Source organism: Chrysoperla carnea, chromosome 1 (genome assembly GCF_905475395.1).
Source record: "Chrysoperla carnea chromosome 1, inChrCarn1.1, whole genome shotgun sequence".
NCBI classification, from domain to species: Eukaryota; Metazoa; Arthropoda; class Insecta; order Neuroptera; family Chrysopidae; genus Chrysoperla; species Chrysoperla carnea.
In genome coordinates this window covers 100567443-100594507 of record NC_058337.1, presented here as the reverse complement: position 1 = coordinate 100594507, position 27065 = coordinate 100567443, and the positions used below count along the sequence as shown (strand labels likewise).

At 29.1% G+C, this 27065-nt stretch overlaps 1 protein-coding gene across 1 annotated transcript; it reads right to left on the bottom strand.

Moving 5' to 3' along the window:
• Positions 1-718: 718 nt before the first annotated feature.
• LOC123306208 (mitoferrin-1) lies at positions 719-26322 on the bottom strand. Its single transcript, XM_044888124.1, has 4 exons — positions 25999-26322; positions 6274-6502; positions 4897-4953; positions 719-2164 (listed from the first exon to the last, which is right to left on the bottom strand). The coding sequence occupies exons 1-4, from the start codon at positions 26113-26115 to the stop codon at positions 1437-1439; spliced, it is 1131 nt and encodes a 376-aa protein (XP_044744059.1). The 5' UTR covers positions 26116-26322; the 3' UTR covers positions 719-1436.
• Between the last annotated feature and the right edge of the window lie 743 nt (positions 26323-27065).

Genomic DNA, 27065 nt, shown 5'->3' with positions numbered 1-27065 from the left:
AGATTGTCGATACTCACTTTGCACATATATCTAAAAATCGTTGTTAGAAATTTAAACCGGTATGAAAAACAAAACCACTTTGAACAAAAACATTGACCAGTTCTTAGACCAATATTGTAATATAAAATTTAACAACAAAAAATGTTTTATATATACAGCAAAATACAACTCTATGGTACATAATTTTCTTTAGTATGTTCATTTATAAATTACAGGGAATTTGTACAAATTGGTTTTCAACAGAAATAAAAATTTGGTTATAGGGAAGAAAAACTATTGATAAATCGTACACAAAATAACGTACAAATAAGAATTTTTTTAAGGTTTAAACAAAATAAACAAAAAAACGAAAATAATTTTAAAGACGTCACAAGATACGTAAAAATAATTTTTGTACAATTCTTCAAATCAATTTTTTTGGAACATGCAAATTCCCTATTACAATTTAAAAAATTGCATACTAATTCATATTCCAAGAAAATAGTTTCACTCTTCCGGAAAAAGATAATTCATTGTTATATACCGATAATTATAAATTCGAAACACTATCTATCTGAATTACTAAAATTTTTGTTTGTTATGGAGGTAAATTTTTGAAATGTTACATTTTTTTTAATTGGGAGGGAGAAAAACACAAGGAATTATAATTATTGTACTTAAGAGTTTTATGAAGATGTTTTTTTTAACCTTTAAATACAGTTAATAACGCTTTAATTAATAAAAAATAATCAGTGGAAGTAAATTCTATCATATTATTGATTATTTTTGTAAGGTACATAAAACGTAATTAATTTCGACGACAACAAACAGTCATCATATCTGACTATCTAATAGATATATATATATATTCTAAAAAAAAAAAAACAACTAGGCTCAATTAGTGGTATCCTATATTTAGCCTTTATTAAAGGGACGACAACTTCTACATATATTTTATTTTAAAGCAAACCTGAGTTGCAATATTTATAGTCATTTTGCTACAATTTAAAAAACAATCTTCACAAATTAAAAAAAATGATCCTTCTCCTTATCGTTATGTACAAGACTCAAAAATACCATCTTCAGCAGTTCCATCGATCATTTTACATTTTTTTTGGTTGATTTTTTTTATAAAAAAAATACTGTTTCTTTTTTTTTTTTTTTTTTTGTTGCTAAAATATAAAACCCTGTGTTTCTTTTTTCCAAAATCACACAACATTCTGTCGTTATTTTTTTTCAAAAAAAAATCAATTCATGTAAGACGATGAAGTTTTTATTAGACACCCAGTAACTGTTATTCGAGAATATGTGAAATAACTTTATCTTCTTTACCTGTGAATTATATTTACAAAAAAAAATAATTATCCATGGAATTTTTATAAATAATTTTAGTTGAATTTTGAAACAACATGGATTATTTTTGTGGATGGTAAACAACAAGAAAACAATAAAATTTACTAAGTATGCTTAATATCTAGTATTGAATTTCCTTTATGAATACCATTTAAATTGTTGCTGGTTTCTTTTGTATGAATTGTGTTGAATGACATTGTTCCATAATATCCTGCACCAGACATCGCAGGCAATTCACGTGGTTTTAATGCTAATTTTTCGTTAAATTCTATTTTACTTTTTGCATCGGATGAACCAGGTGGCCAAGATGGTTCAATTGTTTCTGGTATAGTAAAACTTAGTGCTTCTTGTTGATCTTCATGTTGTTTTTTAAAAAAGTATTTAAAGAATTCATATGTTGACCAACAGATGGCTGTTGCTGGCATTGTGTATAATACTCGTGCTTGCATACCACGGAAAAATCCTGTTGGACCACCTAGTCTATATACTGTGTGTACGGCTTCCGTTAATCCTGTTACTTTTGTTTTGATCTCTTGGGTGTTTAATAACGTTTTACAGACATCCAATGGTGTAGTTGCTGCAGATGCAACACCCCCAGCAATTGCACCACTGATCATATGAGCTCGTGGATTATATTTACCATCTTCATTTAATATTGATTGCATGAATTCATAAGACATAAAATGCATACTTTGAAATGGGATGTTCATTGTTAATTGTGTGGTGTAAGATCGATAGAATGCCTTTAAACCTTCTGTTTTGTACACTTTGACTATACAATCCATTACTGACTTGTAAGGTGAATTATACATTTGTACACGCTGTTTCACAACTGTTAACAAAAATAAATTTATTAATACATTATTCATAGATTTATATAGTTTTTAAATAATAAACATAATTCTTAATAAGTCTATCTATCAAATTACAGTGCAACCTTAATATAACGAACCTCAATATAACGAATTCCTCGATTTAACAAATTTTTCGCAATCCCCTTGAATTGTCCATAAGAGTCAATATAAAATATACCTCTACATTACGAATATTTTTTGCGAACAGCCTCTTTATAACGAATTTTCAACTACATAAAAAATTTAAATACCTCTAAATAACGAAATTCGTCAATTCAAAACCTTTATATAACGTATAAAGTCCCACCAATATATGACAGTTAGTATACTCCACAGTATGTAATTCATGTCGCGAGAGGTTCCGACACTTTTTTCCTCTTTATAACGAATTTTAGACCAACTTAACCTCAATATAACAAACCTCAGTTTAACGAATTACTTGATATAACGAATATTTACTGGTTCCCTTCAGATTCGTTATATCGAGGTTGCACTGTATTTTTCAAATTTTATTCAACATAAATACAATTAATACATAATTCTTATGAAAATTGGATTCCGATCAATTCAAATAAAAATGAACCATTATGTTCTTAAGTTTTCTCGATCAAATGTTATTTATTAATGGCACAAAGTTCAAAAATTAAAACAAATCCAAGAAATCAAATTATAACGCTTTGAAATTCGATAATAAACTTTTGGTCAGAAAGCAAATTATTTCTAGCTAATAACAGTAATAACTGATATCATCGATTGATGGTTCTATAAATGAACGGTCAGTATAAACAGAAAAAAAATTTTAAAACAAGGAAATTAGAACAGCCCAAATACAGCGGCGTAGCTTGGTGGACAAGAGCCCCGTTACAAAGAGAAAAAGGACTATCTTAAGACGCGGGTACTAGATTTTATGAAAATTTGAGACAAATTTTCTTTAGCCAAAATAAAGGTTTGTACAAGTTTACAACTTATTATCTCTTATTCCGAGGTTGACCCTCTTTTTTTGGCTTAAGTGATAAACATGAGTCCAGAAAAGACCCCTTTCGGAGCTACAGACCTCAGTTTTCGAACAAAAATTTTTGGTATTTTTGCCCAACTGTACGACGGAAAAGAGTGGTAGTGTGTTTATCACTCTATGTATGTTTGTTCCTTTGCGTCATCAATTGGAACTAATTTTGTCCTAATTAGTCATTTTCATAACTAATAAGAATTCTACTTCTTAGTTACAAGCTATTTATAACAAAATGAATTATTGTCTTTTATATAATAAATAATTAGATAAATCATTTGTTTCTGACCTTCAATGAAATTTATGAAAACAAAAAGTTCGTAATAAAATCAATTTTTGTTTTGAATGAAATAGATGCATTAAAAAAGTGTCTGATCAAATATAAATGTTTAATCAGATGTTTTTGGTTAACTAGAAATATAAAAACATAAACAAAACAAAGAAACAGGTACATTTTGCGTTCACTCTGTACAATGTATACATATTTGACGATGGCAGAACCATAGAGATCCAAGTACTAAATTTGCAAGATATTTTCTCAAAGGACTATTTCATTTCATTACTCGATAACTCAAGTTTATTAATATTTGTATAATAGTGCCAAATAAATTAGGGATCTAGATAGATGTAACTATGTAGTCCATGAATAGAAAGTAAACATGTCGGTAAGAAATGGAATGGAAAGGCTGGTATAGTCAAAACTAAGTCAAATATATGCTTGCAGTACGTGTGTTAATTTATAGTTTAACATTAATATTCAACTGGGCATTCAGTTCCTGTTAATTACTAGATAGTAATTTAAACGATGCTTTTAAGATTACGTCATTAATTAACCAATATTTCATAATTGACATTTACGATAAAACTTCGACTAAATATCGATTTTATATGAATAATAAAAATATTCAGTTTTTCATGATAATTTAAGTGCAAATTCGATTTCTTCTACCGTTTGTCTATCATTAGTGTACACTGTGAGTTTGTGGAGGATTATTCACGCAATGTAGCTATAGTTAAATTTTAGAACCATCTTAACATTCAGTTAAATTTTTTAATTGGACTTGATGTATCACATGTTACTAGTTTAAAGTATTAACTATGCTTTCAGTGCCTTGAACCATAGTTATTAGTGTTTTGCCATCAAAAATGAATCCTTAAGTTCGACTCGTGTGTCTTTTTGTCATATTATTATAGTCTATTTTATCTTTACGAAGAAAGTTTAAATTTGTGACAGTAGGACAGGCAGGCAAAAAAAAAAACGATGTTACGATTGCCAAACAAAGTTTATTTTTATGAACTTAAAATGAATGAGAAATTTTTGAATTTAGCTGGTTAGAGATGCAGATATCTGAAATTATCCAAGATTTTTAGAGATATCTATCTGGACGAAATTTTATGCCAGTGAGGGTATGAGATGATTCAAACCCTATTAGTTTGTAGTCCAACAATAAAAGAAATTCTATTGTTCAATCTAACATATAGATTTTTAGCACGCTGCAAACAAGCGTTTCTGTTTCGCAAGTTTGCAATACTTGAAAAAGTTGCCAAGTAGACTTTTTTCCGAACATTTTATTTAATGTTAGTAATCGTGTTTGAGCAGGAGTTAATTAAATTAATTAAATGCATAATATTTAATAATATTGTGAAAATATGTTGATGAATGTAATCCATAAATTTTTCTTTGAATTAGAATATAATACATACCTTCCGCAGGATTCATGGCACCATCATGTACTAATGTTGAAATACACCCAGCAGCACCTAAAATATAAATTACCATTTAATTTTTTAGATTTAGAAAAAACTAGCACATTTTAATCCAGACTTCGAATGCCTAAAGCTATTTTAGCATACCTAATTGTAGTAAACCCTTCAGAACATTGCAGATAACATTGTCCAAGTTTAATTTTGATTTTATTTTGTAACTTTTATGGTAATTAAGGTACTTATCCAAAAAAATTTGTTTACTTATGAAATTAGAAACAAAAGGGGTGTGTGGGGAAATATGTGAAGGCTATAACGCGGTAGCCTTTCTTTTTAAAGAAGTAATTACCCAGCCTAGCTAAATAATTATTGAGGTTGGCAACATCTGTACTCGTTTACTTTACGCCAATAAAGTAATGCCCGGCCAGAATAGCTTTGAAAATTGAACTTGTAAATGAACTTTTATTTAACTTGAACCTTGTACAATTAGAACTTGAACAATTTTACCCTTAAGCAATTAGAACTTTGTAAAGGGTGAATGCACAAGTTTGCAAGTTTTTGTCCTTCAAATTCACCCTGTGAAGGCGTCTATATTGTGTCCGCGGATTGACTGTTCCTCTAATGGAGTCGAGCTAGCTCCTGCCTGCGAGTTTTTGGCCCTTACGTTCACCCTGTGATGGCGTCAGTTTGTGATCCATAGGTTGGCTATGCCTCTAATGAGGATGAGTTAACAACGTCTTGTGGGTGATTTGGCTCTTGCGTTCTACTTGTGGTAGCGTCCCCACTATCATCCTTCAATTTATTCAAATTCTATTTGCACAACTGAAAATTGAAAAAGTTCTAATTGTACACTCTGTACCACAAAAAAATGCACGTGTTTTACCATACTGTACTAGTAAGATCATTTAGAATAGTTCAACTTTTGCGACTAATTTGACTTAGAGTGTACAAGATTCAAATTACAAAGTTCAGTTATTTTGGTATGAAAGCAATAAAGTGAGAGAACTCTGGCATGACGTTTATTTTCCTATATTTATGACAGTAATGTTAAAATTTTGTAATTTTTCTTCTTTCGCCCCTAATCAGCGAATTTAGAAAAAGGATGTAGTAAAATTTTTAATATTTGAGAAAATTTCGAAGGTAGGTAGGAATGTAAGTTAATATAGAGTTTATCTATCCTGCTTTTCATGTCTTTAATATACTTCATTTCTACTAAGAATTTTCCCGAAGAAATAAAATATATCTTGAGTGTTTAGACTGACTACTTAATCACTTTCTGTTTCTTCAACTATCTTCCCTGGCAATATTTACGTGGATCAAACAAACACATATTGACATTTATAATATTAGTATAGATAACAATGTAAAATTAATTACCGTAAATAAGAGTATTGTATCTTGGATTATGAAACCGTTGCATCATCGATTCTTTCATAAATTCGTAACAACTAAAATAAAGAGCATGTGCGGGTCCTGATCCAACAACAACAGCTGACATTCCTCGAACAGGTCGAAATATACCTTCCGTTTGTACCATGCGTACTAAGGTCTGGCCTACACCTCGGTTGGCTATTAAGTCTGATTTTCGTAATGACTGCATCCTTGTCTGAAATATAAAAAATATAATTTAATTACATATTTTTATTATGAAATCACATTTTATATGTTACTCTTAATAACGCACATAAAGAAACGAAAAATTACAAAGAAACCGAAACTCTAAACCCAGTGCTCTAGTTATCCGGTTTAGGTCGTAACCAATTTGGTCACTCCTGTTCTATCCAAGTGACTCAAATTATATGTTATCTGTTCGTGTCTTTATACTATTTGTATGTTTGTATATACAGAATATGGAGTGTAGAGGTAAGGAGCACAGTCTCATATGGCATAACATTAAATGAAAAAACCATTTTGGGTAGAACTTTTCAATCCGTTTTTGCCTAAACTGTACGGTTTGCGAAAAAATGTTTCGAACAAAAAATGTTACTTTTTTAATCAATAAAAACTTTCTAATTTGAAGTGTTCAACTATCGATTACACATTATAGAGAATGAGCTTTTCATCGAGCTAGAAAACCTAGGTCAATTTTAATGTCTGCGCAAGATGTGCGCCCACACATCCAACATTTTGAGCTTGAAGCATTTTTATCGATAAAAGTTATTTTTCAAGTTTCAAGCATGTCAACTTAAAAATATGTAAGTGATACCAATTACGTTTTTTTATCATGAAACCAAATTTTTACATTTGTTTAAAATTTTTGTGTACTTTATATTAGTAAAAGTATGTCAAAATTTAATTAGTTTTATTTATAAACTCTTAAATAAAATATTATATAATAATTCATGAAATCATCATTAATGTTACATGAATTTTTTTGAATTCTCTGTATCTAACATGATGACCTTGACACTAAATATACGTTTAACACGTTACTTCCCCCAAGTTTTAACAACTGTTAAAGAGAGTTAAATAATATAGAACGGAGCACAATATATTCAAAGAATATAATAGTATAAGGTAGAAAATATTTCGATTTTTTAACCTTTATCATCTGTTTTAATTACGTTACTTTCTATTTTAAGCTAATTTTGGTGAAAAATGCATTTTAACTAGTTTTCTGTACATTTTATTTAAAAAAATTACAATTTGGTCTATTTTTAATATTTAAAAGTATATTTACTTTCAAACATAGAACAAAAAATGCAAACATTGAGAAAACAAATTGTAGGAAATTTTATTTTCTACAACTTTATGCTTATTTAAAAATATAAACTGGACTAATATACATTTATAAAATATATTAATAGAATTCTCAAAAATGAAAAACGATAATTAACGAATACCTAACTATAAAGGAAATTTCTTCTTAGAATCCTCCTTAATATCGTTTTATATTTCATGAATTTAAGGAGGTATTATTAGTTTTTGAATAAAGGTGTAATTTGTAATTGTAAGGCATTATTAATTCTTGTCACAGAATTAATATTAACGTTTCTGGAATTTTAATTATTACAATTATTTTTCTTTTCATGACGTATTTAGGAATATCCAATGTCATAATGCTCCATTTAATAAAATGTGTACGTTGTCGTGTACACATTAGTGTGACCAGGCCAAAAATCGATAGCTACTAGGTAAATGTTTTGACTGTAATATAATTGTATACTCTAGGAAATTTAATAGAAACTTTTTTAATCGATTGAGGGGAAAAAATTAACCTCCTCCCCTCTCATTATTTTGGAAATTTGCTTTTCAGAGCACGTAAATTTTGAAAAAATTCCTTTTCGGCTTACACCTTACATAATTTCCTTCAAAACGAAGAAGTGGATAATTTGTAGATAGATAGGATTTTTTTGTAAATTTCATTTACGAATTTTTATCATTTATGTGATCAGGAATTAAAAGAAAAATTTCAGTTGTAAGGAGATGATTGACTGAACACTGTCTCATGTACAGCGACATAACTATCTTCAACGACATCCAAGTAGCGCTAAAATCATTCAGCTCAGTCTACTTAACCTCAAAGGTAGCATTGGACTGCCGAACGTCTTTAAATGGTCTGGCGGAACAAAGAATGTAAACCTGGTCTGGATGCCAGGACACACAGCATTGCTGGCACAATACTGCCGGATATAAGATTCAATAGCGAGCTGAAAGTGCTCCTCAAAGAGCATATCTTTAAAAAGGCCTATCTTATATGGAGGGAGGAACGAACAAGACATATATGGTCTGAGTACAATTGTATGCGTTCCGAAGATCTTATATCAATTCCAAGGGCCTCTATTAGCAAAATTGTTGCAGATATTACAGGACATTGGCTAAGCAGCAGGCACACTGAACGCCTGGGCCTGACAGTGTATCATGACTACTGCTGCAGGGACTGTTACAGAGAAGAAGAGGAAGAAACGATGTCTCATCTTCTCTGTCACTGTTCAACTCTTGCCACGAGAAGGTAGACTCACTTGAGCTTGCCAAGGACCCTATGATCTACGTGTGTCCCATCCCAGGACAGTCAATCCAACCTAGCCTCCAACCTACCCTAAGGAAATGATTAAAAAAAACTATTTCTACAGATTTTGTTATTTTTTCCTCATGTAATCTACTTTTCCAGGAATATACACGTTATTTTCGCGTGACTGACAACACGATATCTCAATTTGTAAGAGATGAAAAGATAAAATAATGAATGATTATTTTTATACCATGTATATATGAAATATACATAGTATTATAAGTTTAGTCCCAAGTTTGTAACGCCTAAAAATATTGATGCTACAAAAAAAAAATTGGTATAGGTGTTCATAAAATCACCTAATTAATCCATTTCCGGTTGTCCGTCCGTCCGTCCGGCTGTCCGGCTGTCCGGCCGTCCGTCTGTGGTCACGATTACTCAAAAACGAAAAGAGATATCAAGCTGAAATTTTTACAGCGTGCTTAGGACGTAAAAAGTGAGGTCAAGTTCGTAAATGAGCAACATGGGTCAATTGGGTCATGGGTCCGTAGTACCCATCTTGTAAACCGTTAGAGATAGAATGAAAGTTTAAATGTAAAAAATGTTCCTTACAAAAAAATAAACAACTTTTGTTTGAAACATTTTTTTGTAAACATCACTGTTTACCCACGAGGGCGTTAATTAGGTACAAATTTTATAGTATGTATTAATATAGGAATATCAAAGTGAATATCTTTTGTTATTTACATGACGTCAAAAAAAAAAAAAACGATTGCGCATCAACACTTGCGCATTATATGAGAATATCAATTAAATATGTCAGATATGTATGTATGTGAAATGTGACAACAAAAACACACAAATGTGACTTATCAACACTGCCTATACATGGTATTTCAACAATTAACTCAGTCAATTGTTTGTTTTCACTTGTTAATTCGAAAATTAAAACGTAATTTATATTCATTAATCAACAAAGTTCGTAGTTAAAGTCGACGGAACAGTAGAATCAGGTAAATCTTGTGTGAGTTGTCCCAAAGAAAAATCCCAAAGAAAATAATGGTGTCCCTCCGCTAAATTTTAAGCCATGCGATTTAGTGTTGTGAAAAATGTAGTATTTGATAAACATTTTCAAAGAAAAATATTTCGAACATGATACGTTAATTAGGAGCGAAAAGGAGCTTACAATTAGTTTACAAATTTATTTCGAGATCTTACATTTCGTAAAATATTCACATGGGAAGAAAAGTTATCTGAAACTTTTTATTGTATTTTTAAAGACCTATTCAATGATATAAAACACGATGTTGTTTCTTTAGATTTTATATCGCGATCGAGATTAAAATCCGATAAAATTCTTTGCTGTTCTTCTCATAGGTCGTATGGCGGAAACCTTTTATGCGTGTACTACACGCATTTAGCCCCTTTTTATGGTTTAAATTGTATTGAAAATAATTTTTAAACTAAACATACTTTTCTCAATATGATATTATTAAAATTATTCAAAAAGTATTCTTCGAACTTGTCAGTTTTCTTTGTAGGAGTAAGCGATACTTCTAATTAATCAAAGTATATTATTATTATCATGAATATTGATTTAAATTATATTTTGGGGAAGTTATTATTTATTTATAGTTAATATTAATAGAAATTATTAAATTTGGACCATTGATTTTTTTATTTTTTTTATTGGTTTTAGTGACCTTGAGCGTTTAAAATAATAAAACAAAAAAAATGATGCCATTAAAAGATTGTTATACACAAAAAAAGAACATCTCAAGGTTATGTTAGGTTTTAATTTCACAAAAAGAGCAAACGATAGATGGGAGCGAGTATTATGTTTAGTTTTATACTCCAGTAAACGAGAATTACATCTCGAAATTATTTCCTATGGCTACGATTGATTTGAAAAGACAGTAAGTCGATAAGACCCCAACAAACTAAATTTATATATTATGTGACAAGTGGTGCTTTTTCCCAGGGGGTCGTATCCCATCCTTCTAGAAGTTGGAAAAAGTTAGAGTGAAAATGACAACGGAGATCGAAAGAGGGACAAATTCTAAGTAAAAAGGTGTCATCAAACCATAAACCAAGTATGTAATCCCACTAATTTTGGGCCATACTTTTGAAATTTCTGGTCAAATTTAACGTTATTGCAATATTTTTCAAAACTTAATTATGATGGTTCAAAATCTGAGCCAAGGAGTGGTATAAGCGACTTACTAACACCAAAAATGGAAAATACGACCCAAAGTTAGTATGTTTCAAAAAAATTTGGCCAAGATATCCAAAAAATTGATTTTGTATACTCTATGACGTCATTAAAATCCAAAAAATTGATTTTGCTCTATCACACCAAAATTTTATCCTATTTTAAAAAACCAAGTATGTAATCCCACTAATTTTGGGTCATACTTTTTAAATTTCTGGTCAAATTTAACGTTATTGCAATATTTTTCAAAATTTAACTATCATGGCTCCCACATTTGGGCCAAGGAGTAGTATCAGCGACTGAATTATGACCCAAAGTTAGACACATGCTCAAGTTCTAGCAGTTTCGGATATACAGAGTGGGCCATTTTAATCAATACACCTAAATATCTCGATTTGTAGTTAACCAATCAAAAAATAACTTAAACAAAAGTTGCCGAGTTTGATGAGGGGCCATCATGTAGTTCTGACATCAGATTGGACTTCATTCTTCGGTTTTCTTTAATAGTCAATTTAGAACCTAAAGTCCAGTAGATTACATAACGCCCTTAACAGTCGGGAGCCTTTTTTGGGAAGATTTGATCGGTCTAGATTTTAATGGGTCGCGACTGTTAAAGTAGCTATGAAAGTAGCTTTTGAATTAAAATCGATTGTCGTAAAAATAATCAAAATCGGTTTGGTCTGTGATGTGTCGCAAAAGAACAAAGATACATAAATATATATCTTGATAAACAAAATTATTATATTTTTATTCGTAGAATAAGTTATTATTGTTTAGAAATATAAACAATTACTTATTTAATCAAACATAATTTGTTAAAAGTAATCGATACTAAATTAAACGTAATCATCTTAAATATATTTATAACTTTATTTTTTGTTTTTTCATTTTAATTAATTATTACGTTTGAAAATTAAATTATTCAAATAATTTCGGGATGAGCTTCAGCTTAATTATGAAAGTTCATGATATTTGTTTGGGTTAAACATATCACTACTGAAAAATTAGGGTTTCTTTGTTTAATATGGAAATAAGATATTTCGTCCCAAGATGCAAACGGTAGGTAAATTTTTGAAACAGATTGTTTTTTGCAGCCAACAAGAAATTTTTGGGTGATAAAATATAGATTTCAATCGTTTAGTAGTTACTTAAAATTGGAAGCGGGTGGCTTCTAAAATTTCTCTCTACGACTTTTTTCGAAAGAGCTGCGTTTTAAAATGAACATGATAATGTCATTTTTAAGATATCGGTCTGAAAAAACGCAGCAGGAAATTTGGACCGACAGAAAAAATGCACCGATGAGCTGTTCTGCCTACCACCTTGAGCATGCCGTATTTAGGTATTTTTGTTTTTCATTTTATATAGAGTTCACTTTTGCTGGATAGTTTAGTAATTATTAATTTTATCCAGTGATCATAGTGTCCGGCAAATTCTCTGCTGCGTTTTTTCGAAGCCATTTACGAAGATTTAAGATCGTATTGATCATTTAACAAAATAATGCTATCCAGCGGATTATGTATTTTCAATTCCCCTAAAAATAGGTGGATACTTTTTTTTGTTCTTTTGATTTTCCATTCCGTTTTCGAAATACAAGCATGGAAACTTTTAAATAATCACCCAGTATAATAGTTGTGTAACCTTGAGAATGCAAAATGAGAGATTGTAAAGAAAGAGATCAATGATTCATTATGACTGCGCAGTATTAAATAACCTGTTAATAGTTGCAAAACTCAAAATTAAACTTCACAAATGTTTGATTGCCTCTAATAAATTGAGTTTTATTTTTGTGCACGCAAAATTTTAAAGCTACGTAAGAAAGAAAGCCATCTATCCGCAGGAGCCACATATAGCACTGTAATGCCGGTAGAAGAGGGAGTAAACATTATATTAGAACATATAATTGATTTTTTACTAATTGAGTTATGAATAAGATTTTTGAATGAGATAAAATTGATTATATATTCTATGACTTTTTGTTTGTTTATACCATGGATGCATATGCTTTATGGTATAAACTGTATACCCTCTTCAACCGCCATTACAGTGCTATCTATGGTATCTTGAAGTCGCCAACAGTCAGAAAGACATAAAGAACTCACAAATAAGTTTCTCGACGGTGATGTAATCAGAAAGTCTTTTGGGAGACGGTCTGCATGCAGACTAGATGCTACTAGATTTGAAAATTGAAAAAAATATGTATTGTAAAACAATCACATAATCACATTACTATCAATTACAGCATGTCTGAATTATCTTTTTACCACTTTTTATTATCTCAGTCAATAACCAGTATTGTAGACAAATCAATGTGTGTTTTAAATTGTTTGTTTTTAAAAATTATCAATTTTTGTCTTATCAAATTTTTGTAATAATTGATTATCTCAAATTATTTTTAACTTTTAACATGGCATTGATTTTTATCATCGAATAAGATAACCTAGTTAGAAAACATTTAGAATTTTGTATATGCTCATAGTTTTGAAAAACCTCTCTGGTGAAAACTTATAAATACTGAAAAATAGTATTTTCTAATGATAGACTCAGTCGGAAATTTTTTTCGATGCTGATGGTTTATTTTTAGAATTCTGCTTGTGGAATAGGTAATCGGAAAAAATATAGACCGTAAAAATACACCGAAAAAAAGACCCGGAGTATTGTTGTAATTACGAGTTGGTTGGGTTAAGTTTATCGACTATAGAGGAGTTGGTTGGGTTTTGAAGTTTTTAGCCCTTGCGTTCAAAAATGGGACACTATTACAGAAGTTTTTTTCGGTCCCGGTTTCCAGGTCTATTTTTTCCTTAATCCGTAGGAATAACATCCAATAGCATCAATATTTCTAAGCGTTGCAAACTTGGGACTAAATTTAATATACCTTGATATTCATACATACAGGGTAAAAAACAATATCTTCACGCGCTACATCTAAAATATGCCCAGTCTAATACAATGTAACGACTGTATTAAAATTTCAGCATAAATTACAACCTATACAAAACTATTCAAATTGTTTTAATTAAGGTTAAGTTTACTACGTAAATCACCTTCCTAGGTCAAAATAGTTAATAGGGAGACGAAAAATTATCATTGTATTATTTTTATTAAAATCCATTGAATTTAAAAAAAGTGAAAATAACAATAACATTGAACTTATTATTAAAATTGTTACCTATTCGCTCCGTGCATGAGGTTTATTTCAGAGAGTTGTCATAGAAACGACACACTACTTTGTTATAATTGTATGAATGGACGTATAAGTCTATGGATTGTATATACAATTTGTAAACCGTATCGTTAGCCATATGTATTATATGAAGTGAGAAGAGTTTTTACGGACGATCTTAAGTATAAAACAAAGAACCGGTCAGACTCATAACTTGAAATTGTACACATACAATACCAACCACACACAGTAACACATAATCATAACATGCAGTACACATTCCTCTTCGTTTTATACATAAGAACGTCCATAAAAAATATTCTTACTTCATATATTTTATATGGCTAATGAGTTTGCTTACAATCGATAGATGTTTAAATAAATAATTATGCTAATTTACATTTAAAAAATATTATTTATGCAATTTCGTCTTTTTTTTTTACAATTTCTAATACAACAACAAGTTTAATTAATTGTTGTTTTTCAATACTTTTAATTTGACATTTATATGTAAACAATTGAAAATTAGTCATATTTTAAATAAAACGCATGGTTTATTGCAAGCTGTAGTCGATTTAACTGCCCACTCCTCACATGAGTGTGAGAGAGTACATATACTTAAGCAATGTGAATAAGAAAGATATTATTTTATGTGTGCTTGTATGTGTGTAGCTATGACTGACTAATGCAATTGATCTCTACTACTACTGATCAGAGATCAAATGCATGAACAGATTGTTTAGCGACGTTTTGGGTTCCTATAAAAACACAAAGTATTTTAGCTGGAAAACCAAATCTAAAAGATATACCATTTACGTAATACATGCTTGGTCTATTTGTCCTAATTCTATGTAAAATGTGGCGTGTAAAACTTATTTGAAAAGTTCCAAATTTCATACCTTTCAAAATATTAATTTCATTTATAAATAATTAGAAAATCAATAACAAATTAAACTGCCCGAAAAATTTCGAATATTCAATATGACGTCGAATTCGTTTACGACAAAAGAATTTACATTTTTTATGAAAAATTATAATTAAGGTAGTTCACTCCTGACATTTGGGAGTAAAAAATTTTGGAACGAGTAACGAGTATACAACTCTCTATGTTGTGTTTTTTATCAAAATGCTTTTTCCGTTTTTATAATGCAAAAAACCGGATCATTGCCCCTTTTCGATTATTTTAAGCAACTTTCTTAAAAACTACTACATTTCTCCTAATTATTCCGTTGAAAAACAGGAAAGGTTAATTTTTTTAAAACTGAGAAGTATTCTAACGTAGTTACTGAACTAATACTAAATTGCGAGCGTAGAAAGCTCCTCCCTGGCCAAAGGCTGATTTATTATCCAAAAGAGAGGAAGTTGGTGTTAGAGAGTGGTATATAGATGAAAAAATTGAGAAGGTACTTTCTATAAATGAATCAATAAATTCATTGAAATAAATCATTATCGCGATCGAAGTCGCGTGGAAAACCTAGTTCTTCATAAAAGTGAGTACACTACCTTAAACAAATGTAAAACTATTTTAAACTAATAAGTGTGTAGTATTAGGAACGCGATGGTACCTACATGTTTAAATCGACGGTGTTTTCAAAAAGTATTGAAACTCCCCTGTCGAATCTATTCGATATTTAAAAAAATATTTCTAACAAAAAATTTAGGTTTTTTTTTAAAGATAAACTTTTTAATTTAAAGTTTTCGTCTATCTCTTATCAGCTTTGAACATGAGTTGATTTTTAAATGATCCCTATTGACCTGGTCAATATCAAATAGGTCAGTGAAGTAGGCTAGTCGATGCCAGAAAATGGAAAAGTGACATATTACCTAACTTTAATGAACTTATCTAGTCGAATCGTTTTTCCTTCGAGTTTTGAAACAGCTCGAAATTATGGTGTACTAGATTGATACCCGCCCGCTTCACTAGGCTTAAAAGTAAAAACCACCGCTTTATAGCCTCCACTTTCTCTTGATATACACAGTTTTCAATTTTGTTAAATGTAAAATAGTCATAATTCATTTAGTATTTCAGAATAGTTGGCCATGATTTGTTTCACATATAATATTTTAAATTTTTACAGAATTGTTTAATTTATGGTTCAAAATGATGAACATAGATTTATAAATTAATCCCTCAAATCCAAGATAGTTTAAAAAATCATTCCACAATCGCTTGACTTTAACCTAAACTGTTTAACCCTAAATTCTTTCAGTCGTTTAAACGAGAAAATTCATAAATAGATTGTTTCACAAGTATTTACTGTATTGAATAATCAAAGGTTAAAATTCATTGGCCGCTTATAATTTTTAAATAAAGAGAGTTATCAATATTAATATTTGCATACATTGTAATTAAAAATAAACTCGTGAAGTCACTCATTTATCAGGCAAAATTTGTAATCATTTATTAGTTTTTTTTTTAAATTTTTAAATGCTAATAATTAAAATGTCATATTGAATGTACTTCCTCTTCTAATTAGGAAATTTATTCGCAACAAAATTGATAAAATTCAAATTAAAATACAGTTGTATAAAAAACTTATTGATAAGAAATTATTTAAATGTAATAATGAGTAGGACATTTTTTAATTAACTATTTTTTGCTGTTTTTACTGTTTAAGGATGTACAAGCACCAAGGCAATTTTATATTAAAAGCTTGATTTTTTTTATATGAAGTTGAACTAAGTCTAAATCAATTCTGAAAATCTTAGGGGGGGGGGGGTTGCCCGATTATTTAATTAAATAAATTATGGCAAAAAGATAGATGGATGATATGTTTTCATAGATTTCTCCAAAATTAGTCGGGGGCAATTAAAAAAAAACTCTTTAAAGTTAAAACGTTACTAAATTATTGAAAACAATAAAAATCTGCGGTGCCCGACTAATTAAGGATGTATGAACACGGTAGTGGGGACTCAAATTAAAAAAAATATATATTTTCAATTTTGATGGTGAATTTTGTTATAACTTGACATTATAAGACGAAAAATAAGAATAAAATTTTTCGATATCTGGAATAATTTTCAAAATATCGAAAATTGAAAGGTACAAATAATTTCAAACCCAAATCTAAAATTGTCTTGGTGCTCGTACTACCTTAAATAAATATACATAGATTTAAAATAAGATTAAAAGGATTTCATTTATATTTTATGAGAATATTTAATATTTAAGGTCTTAAGGTTACTCGATTACAATTAATCAATCTTTATACATTATACCAATAAACAATTTTAATTTGTGAACCATTACATTTTGACGGCAATGAATCGATTTTTAACTAAAGATATTATGTTGAACGGCGACTTGCTCATAACGAAATTATTAAAAAATGTCGTAGCTGCCTGTGGCAAGCTACGCCAAGTTTCAGACGATAGAGAGATTTCCAAAAAATCGCCAAATTTCAAAGAAATCGGTTGAGTAGAACTTAAGATATCATGTCAAACACCTCTAAAAATGTAGTTTCAAGAAAAACGAGTTTTAAGTTTGAGAGACAATTTCCGGCAGAGTAACTCGGATAATAACATTCTTTACTTTGGATTAATCGGCAATCACAGATCCATACATTGGGCCTTCTTCTACTTTAAATGCAATGTTTTGAAAAGTTATTTCTGCTAATCGAGCTGTTTTGCCTTCAAAAGCGCGATAAATTCGAACTTCGTTACCAGAAAGTAGAAATTCCGCTGTATCTCCGAAAATAATTCGAACTTTGAAAAATACGTTTAAGGACATATTCTTAAAAGTCTTAAAAATAAGCACACAAAAAAATCAATTTCTTCAAATTTCTAGATCAGAACATGCCTTAAATTGGTAGACATTTTGTCTATGTTATCAAATCAATAAAAATACAAACATATGATCAAATCCTTCATCGAATGAATGATAAATTTTATGAAATTTTATTCCCCCCTTTTTTTAAAATAAAAAACAATAGCTCTATCTCCTTAGGAGAAAAATTCGCTAAAAATATAATGACTTGTTATAATTATTGTTAATAAATAAAATGATATTTAATAATGAGATATGAGATCATTCATTCATTGTAAGCCAAATTTTTAACAGAATGAATATGTTTTTATATTATCTAATATTACTAACAAAAACATGATGAGTTACCAATTTAAATTTATCAAGATAAAAATTGAATATGATCAACTTGCACCTGTACAATTAGTGTTCCGCACAACAAGTTATTACACTTTTAATTACATGTGTACTAGGCCAATCAAATTAAATATTGAACCTTGCATCAAATGAGGTATTATTGTTTTTTTTTATGTTGTTTTGCAATGTAAAGGCAAGTTTTCGACCTCGCCAAACGACTGCATCATGTCGAAAAATAAGGAAAACCCCGAAAATTTTGATCCTATTTCAGGTTTTGCCGGTTTAGACCCGGAAGGACTGGTTTTCCCTCAAATATTGTGTTATTTATTTTTAAAGAAGGTTAAATTTCCCTTCAGAAAACAGTATTTTATCAAAAACACGAAATTCCTTTTTTTCCATTTTTTTCACAATAACAAAAGTTGCTTCACAAAAGACGCTCTATCTCACAAACTAATTGACTTACAGACGTCAAATTTTGACACGAATCATTTGAAGGTTGGTACTATATAAAAATAATATGCATTTAATACTAGCGACGCCATCTATGTGTCAGACCGGGGACTTATCAGCCAACCTGTTATATATATATATATATATATATATATATATATATATATATATATATAATTTTTACACAATTACGTAATTTGTCCAAATCTTCATTCCTCTAGATTTTGTAATTTTAGAGAAAATTCACTGAAAAATATTGTTTAACTATACAGGGTGTCCCGTAATTATGCACATTTTAATTGTTAAAAATTGTTTCCTAAGAAAATTTTTTTTTTTCATTTCTCGAGTGACTTATCTTAATGTGATAAAATAATAATCTGGAAAAAGTCATTTGTTTCAATTTTTTTTTAATTTCATACTTCTCTGCTACACTGAGTTTTTTTCTGGTTTGACTTTGATCAAATTAATAATGTATTATTTCAAATAAATAAAATAACTTCTATTTTGACAACTTAACATGACAAGCAGCTTTCAAGAAGTGATTTATTTATTTTACACTAGAAAAATCGGAATACGTCGGTGAGAAATTTTATTTTATATTTTCGAATTCTACATGCGTTGAAGCCCAAAGTGCCAAATTATGAGAGGGTTTAAAAATGAATTTCTCTGCCTCGATTACAATAATTTCTATAATCTATTTTGCTAAAAATATGTTTATTTTCTAAAAATCCCCTTGAATCTGAATCATCTGAAGTAATATCACAAAACTAAAAAAAAAGCCTCACGTATAATAATCATAAACATATTCAAGTCATACAATTTAAAATAGGGGATTTCCCGATTAAAAACAAAACATTTTCATCTCACTATACGCAGAACTTCATGTGATTTATGTGACGAATAAAACATTAAGTACCATTGTACAAGTAAATAAATATATCAAATGCAGACTACTATGTGTTTAACTGAATGTAGTCAGATACGCATTTAATTATGTATTTTGAACGTAATAACTAATTGAATTTAAACTCATGATTTGATAGTGGAAAGTGTAGTTAGGTGTGACAACCTTGTAGCCAACAACGCAATGCAACGCCACATGTTACACTAATTAATAAAAAAAAAAAACACATTGACAAAGACTCTTGTCTCTTCGACATCAATGTGAGACAGTTAGGCACTCGAATTTATTACTATGCGAAAACTATCACTCGCATTTTGGTCCTCGTAATCAGTCTCCAAATGGGTAATTTAAGCAATCATTATAGTAAGGCTGAAATGGCAAATCTACCAAAATATAATACACAAAATAACACAACATTAAGGATGTATGAGCATGACAACAATGCTTGATTTAAAGGCTCAAAATTTTTTTATAGGCAGACTTTTACTCGAATATGTGGTTAAAATTTCAACATAGGTATCCGTGCAAATTTTTAAGAAAAGATGCATTGAAAATAGATATAAAATACATCGGCTCTTATGGAGGAATCTTAAAAACGACATATTTTGAAAGTTTTTGATAATTTTCACTTAGTTTTCAAAAAATTTCAAATTTAAAAAAAAAAAAAAACCTTTTTAATAGAAAGTAAACACATAAGCAATGGCATAGAAAAGAAAAAATCAAGTGTCTTCATCCATATAAGGGATTTTAAGAGCAAGGTAGATTTAGGGTTGAAATTATTTTTATCTTATTTTCAACTTTGGTGATAAATTTTGTTATAACTTCATGAAAATTAAGAATAAAATTTTGCGATATGTGTCTTGGTTTTCGAAATATCGAAAGCTGGATAATTAAACAAAATTTTCAAATTTTGATATTTTGAAAATTACGCCAGATATCGAAAAATTGTATTCTTACTTTTCGTCTTATCTTGTCAAATAATAACTTAATTCATTCAAAATTGAAAATATATATATTTTTTTTAAATTTGTGTCCCCACTACCGTGCTCATACATTCTTTTTTGTTTTCAATAGTTTATTAAGGTTTTAACTCTAATTTACATTTTCGCACATATTCGAATTTTAACGACAGATGCAATGAAATCGACCTCAGGGCAAAGATCTATTACATAGATTGGATTATATTTTAAAACTTTACTTGAAGCAAATAAAAATTCAGTTTACTACTTTCGCGTCCTGAATATCGTAAGGTTCGTTTTTCTCATGAATACATTATTTATGAGTTGATTTAAAAGAAAAAAAATTCCACAATCTCAAACATTATGCAATAAAGGTCATTGTGAAACTAGATGGGAGAATGTAACGCACAATACGAATAAATAAATACCATACTAGTTATCTAAATAAATTTATTAATAAATATTATTTGCAAAATTGCAAATAACAAAGAACTTGTTTTCTAAAGGATAAATGGTTGATAATTTTCAATTTATAAAGGGTGATCCCATTTCAATGTCTTATGGTTTGCTACTCTGTAAATAAGAATGCTGTGAATACTTTCGCTTGTTTAAAACGTCAAATGTTAGTTTGAAACATTCCATTTATGATATGAATTGTTTAATTAACGCTCAAATTGTTAACAGAAATAACAATTCTGTAAAAACTGTGTATAGACTTTTATGTCAAGATTACGGCCAATTTAATCGTCCTAGTGAGCGAATAATTCACAATCACTATGCATTCGAGGAAACTGTACGTTCAGCCAAAAATACGCATAGGATATTATACATAAAAAACACGAGGAATATGCTAGCCTGTAAGTGAATGCGATATGATGAGAGAGAAGACTGTCAATTAGTTCCTATGTCTTCTTGTCATAGTCATATGTCATAATCATATGATGCATACAGATTTTGTGTAATGTAAACAACATCTAGCCAATGACACATCAGAATTAGCTGGCAGTTTTCTCTCTCATTCATCGTATCGGAATTTTGGGCCATGGATTGGATTGATTGGATTTCTTTTTTTGAGCTTTTTGCGAGTCGCGTTTATATTAACAAACCGGCAAGGTAGGAGCATCTAAAAGTAAACATCCACCAAGTTATAGCCGAAATAACCCCCCAAACTTGCGAAGTCATAGAAAATTATCTCGAACCAATAAACTACTGCAGAAGAACCAGAGGCGGCTATTTGGCTAACATCATTTTTCATATTAAATGGAAGATACTTAATTTTCGATTAATAAAAATATACCAAAGATTATATTTTATATACCATGTATTTATGAAATAAATCAAGGTATACTAAATTTAGTCCCAAGGTGTTCATAAAATCACCTAATTAGTCAATTTTCGGTTGTCCGTTTGTATGTCGACACTGTAACTCAAAAACGAAAAGAGATATTAAGCTGACATTTTGATAGCGTTTAAGAGCCTAAAAAGTGAGATGGCAGGACCCAGATTGTAAACAGTTATAGATAGAACAATAGTTTAAATGTTAAAAATTGTTCCCTATACAAAAATGAACAACTTTTGTTTGAAACATTTTTCGTAAACATCACTATTTATCAGAAAGGGTGCAAATTAAGTAAAAAATATTATGTAGTATATATACAATAGTATATATTGTATTTGTTTTAAACTTATACGTTACATATATTATGTATGCATTTGTTTTTTTATTACTATATTCACTGAGAAAGTGAGAGAAAAGACACTTTTTTTACTTTGTGTGTAAGAGGGGCTATCTTTACTTACATGACATAAAAAAATAAACGATTGCATAATTAACGCTGTCTATACATGGTATTTTAACAGTTAACTCAGTCAATTGTTTGTTTCCATCAAGTTTCGAAACAGAATTTGGATCACCCTTTACTATCTATGACATTCTAATGTCTCCTGATTTTATTTATTAATCATAAAATAAAAAGTTAATAAAAACTACTTTTAAATTTATTAGCTGTATTAAATTAGCACACCAAAGGCTAAGAGCCGGATTATTCATAAGGCAAAGTAGACACGTGTGTACAGGCGCGAGGTAACAAAGGGGCAAGTGCGTGGTAGTTTTTTCAACAAACATAAAATTAATTATGCTAAATTATGCACCACTTTAGAAACATGAATTGTGATTTTCATTAAATAAGAATTGTGGGGAAGCAAAACCTATAAATGCCTCTTAACAACCTTTTCAAATTGTCTGCTAGTTTCAGCCCCAAAAAATAGGATTACAACACTTTGAAATTTTGATATGCTCAAAAAATTTTAATTAGTCAAATAAAATCGAAATTGTTAGGGAGCAAGAACATTTAGTTGATTATCCGACCCTCACCTCACATATCCTGATTATACTTCCTATAAAAAGGGTTTTCACCACTTTAGAAATTTGAAATGATTAACATTATTAAAACTTATTATTATTAAAGTATAAACTCATAACAATTAATTATTTTCAATTATTTTTATGATTTCTAAAAAAAGGATAATGATGTACAGTGAGTTTCTTATATACATGAGAAGTAGAATAAATAGATTACGTTCACTCCTCACACAATATGTAGTACATATATTAAGTGCAATTTATGAATAAAAACAGCCGCGGCCCTCGGTAATAATTATAATCTACTTAATGAATTTTTTTCTCTACAATTCACATGATCATTATGTAAACATTAAACAGGTATAACAATTAATGATATATTTTATAAAGTATCAGATAAATAAATAATAAAGTTGATTAATTTCAGTTTAAATATATACAGATGTGACTTGCGAAAAATTTTACAATATTCAAAACATTTCACAGACATCTTCACTAAAACTATCAATTAGTCAAATTATTGGAAAAAAAAATGAAATTTACAAAATTTGAAAAATCCCCAACAAATTTTTCGGGTACGGAACCCTAAACTCGCTCTTGAAACATAACTAAGAACACTCTTCATTCAACTACCTTTCAAACGAAACAAAAAAAATCAAAATTGGTTAATTCGTTTAGGCGCTATGATGCCACAGACAAACAGACAGACACACACACATAGCGGTTTTGTAACACCCCTTCTTTTTAATTGGGGGGTTAAAAATATGAAAATTTCAGTCTCAGTAGAAGTTTTACATAAGATGGCTGACGTTACCCGATTTACGCGATTTCTAAATATTTTTTCTTTCTACTATCTCATACTGCAAGTGTAAAACAAAATATACCCCAAATTGTACGATTTATACTTTACCACTCGGTCACATGCCATTGAAGCTACCAACCGAAGTAGCTTAAGTCAATAAAACTTCGTTAAATCCACCTCTAGAAGTGACAATGATAAAGAAATTTAGAAAATTTTTAATTTCAACTCAAAGCTCGTCTCTAGGAGGTTTATCACAAAGGAGGCTTATCATAAATTCGAGGCAACTAAGTGGTTGCAGCCCCATTAAAACCATTCCCAGAAGTGACAGATCAAATATAGATTTAAGCAACACCAAAAAACCACCGAGAGACAATATCCGAGGTGAAATTTTGAATTAAATTTTCTATCTCTGTCACTTCTAGAGATGGCTTTAATGCAGTTGCAAGCATATTCAGTTGCTTTTTGAATTTAAGTTCATAATTAGCCACTCCGAAAACTTCCGAGGGTGGGGATGCAATCAGTGGCCCCGAAAATCTCCGACAGACCATTTTCGGGGAGACATTTAAATATGTACAAACAATAATTTTTGAAATCGAAGCTATTTCACCACTTTTCCACATTTTCCGGCTTATTAAGTGTACTATACTGACACTGACTACGTTAGTAACGAAACGTCTTCATAATTAGTTTATCTTTAATATCCTTATTAATTTATTTTTCTAATACCCACATGAAATATAAAATATACACTTATTCATTATTTTAAAAATATTTATAAGCAAAATCAGAACATATGATCGACTATTAATCGCCATTTTCATTGTGAATCATCGAAAACTATATATATTTTTTTTAAATACAGTTAAGTCATTAAAATCAAATGAGTACGACAAAATTTAACTAATATTTGGTGATTAAATAGCATAAAACAGGTATTATAAAAATTAATCATTTGGATTAAGATTAATAGTTTTTATTCGATCATTGAAAATTAGTTAACTGATTTTTTTTTCATATCAAAATACGTGAAGTTAAAAAATTATCATAATACAAGGTATAAAATCGTTGTCATAATAAAAATTTTCACAAAACCCTAGACTCAATAAAAATATGCATCAACCTTGAAACGATTATGTATTTAATATAAAAATATTAAAAATACCATATACAATTATTATAGCAATAATTCTTAAAATATTGTCATTTTTTAAATTAGAAAAATTATTCATATTTGATTTTTGAACTATAATTTAGGCGCGAATAGGGAATATTCATGTATTTTTTTATATTTTAAATTCATTGTTTACACCGTTATAACAAAATAAAAAATATAAATACTCCTTAAAAATGCTGTATTTAAGTGCAAAAAAATATTAGATACATTATAATTTTGAGATATTTAAACGCAGTTTTTTTGGCGCTCTTTGTTGATGACGTATAAGTACGTGATCTGTCAATTGGTGACAGTTCAATGTATAATTTACACGCTAAAAAAATGAATTTACAACACAGAATTTACACTCGTTATCATTAAGTTTTCTAATAAAAAGCCGTATAATTTAATGAAATACCACATAAAATGTAAGTAATTAATATCATACAGTATGTCAACAAATTTGACAAGCCCGTACTTTGATGTCACGTCCGTATAAAAATTTGAATTTCCGTTTTAGAAATTTTTAAATGCCCTCACTGAATTTGTACTTTTATTAATTAATTTTAAGTAATTAAAAAGATATTAATTACTAAAATAATGGTTTAATTGAAATGTCCAGTCATTAAAGTTACGGAAAAAAAATATTTGAACCATATTTAAATTTCATGAATATTCCCTATTGATGTCATATTTTGACTTTAATAAATTAATAAGTATATACACCTTTTACAAGTGGAGAAAGTAAAAAATTGAAAGTATTTTTTTGTGACAAGTATTTAGAAAGGGTTATAAATGCCATACTGCGTATGGTAAACATTAAATAAAATTGATGAATGAGACACTTAAATCTAATTGAGGATATTCATCAAATATAATTGAGTTAAATAATCCTCATTTTTTGACATGTCCTAATTTATGTAGATTTTTAGGTGTAAATATATATATAACATATTGACTGACCTAACCTAATAAACGTTCCCTTAACCATTTAATGTATTAACCTAAATGATATTTTTTTATTAAGGATACAAATATACAATTACCTTAACTGAATCCAATGGATACATAAGACAATGTTCGAGTACTCCGGCAATTGCTCCAGCCGTCATATGGGTAAGGATATCATTTGTTGGTAAAGATTCATATTCATCCGCATTCATAATCCGTTTTTTGGAAATTTAAAAAAAAAAAAAAAAAAAAAAAAAAACACAACAATTTATTTTTTTGAATGTATAATTGTCAATATTTTATATGTAACTTGTTAATTTAGTTTGTAAACACTCGAATTTTGTTAAAATTTATATTTGATTCTTTTTAGATGTTACTAGGCCAGTTTACGCAATACCGCCATGCTTTGGTTAGAGAAATGTAATGTAATGTGGTTATATGCCAACTGAATTAAAGAATGAAACACGCATGTGCATATACTTCAAAATATATTGTAGAGTAGAATTTACAATAGCACAAAAATTAATGAAAAGGAGAAATTATTTTTTTCAGTTTCTTTAAAATTGAATTTTAAAGGAAAAAAAGGTAAAGTCTTTTCCAATTAATAAACTTCAATTTTAAATGTAAAATTGAAAAAAAAAATTTTTGTTTATTCTTCATTTTATTGACAACTAGAAATAATAAATTAATTGAATGGGATAATCATTTCTTTTTAAGTTAGAATGGAGGAGTGTTGATTTAATTTACTTGCAAATTCATCAGACGAAATTCACATAAAGCATTTTTAACGGTATGTGTTTCTTTTTTACTTACATTGTAAAATTCTAACTGGTATGCGCAGATTCAAGCGCTGATCTAAAAATAAATTTTGGAGGTCATGGACTTTAATTATAATCTTGGTTTTTGCTCGTTAATTTCCACCAATGATAACCATCACTGGATATCATTTGCCGTATTTGACAATTTAAAAACACAACAGAGTTATCAAAGATACATGATAATATTATTCTTTGACCAGGAGGTATTTTACCTTGGTCACTTAGATCAATTGATTTGAAAATTAAAGAAAATGGATTTCAAAAATTATTTTTCATTCAAAATTATATAAAAAAATTCCAAGTAAACTACCTTTTAGTAACATTATAAACCTGTTAGAAGACGA

Coding starts and splice junctions, on each gene's coding strand:
- LOC123306208 (XM_044888124.1), bottom strand. CDS start 26,115: ATGAATGCGGATGAATATGAATCTTTACCAACAAATGATATCCTTACC. Junction 4,954..6,273: donor ATACAATACTCTTATTTACG/GTAATTAATTTT, acceptor TTTATATTTTAG/GTGCTGCTGGGTGTATTTCA. Junction 2,165..4,896: donor TGCCATGAATCCTGCGGAAG/GTATGTATTATA, acceptor TTTTGTTAACAG/TTGTGAAACAGCGTGTACAA.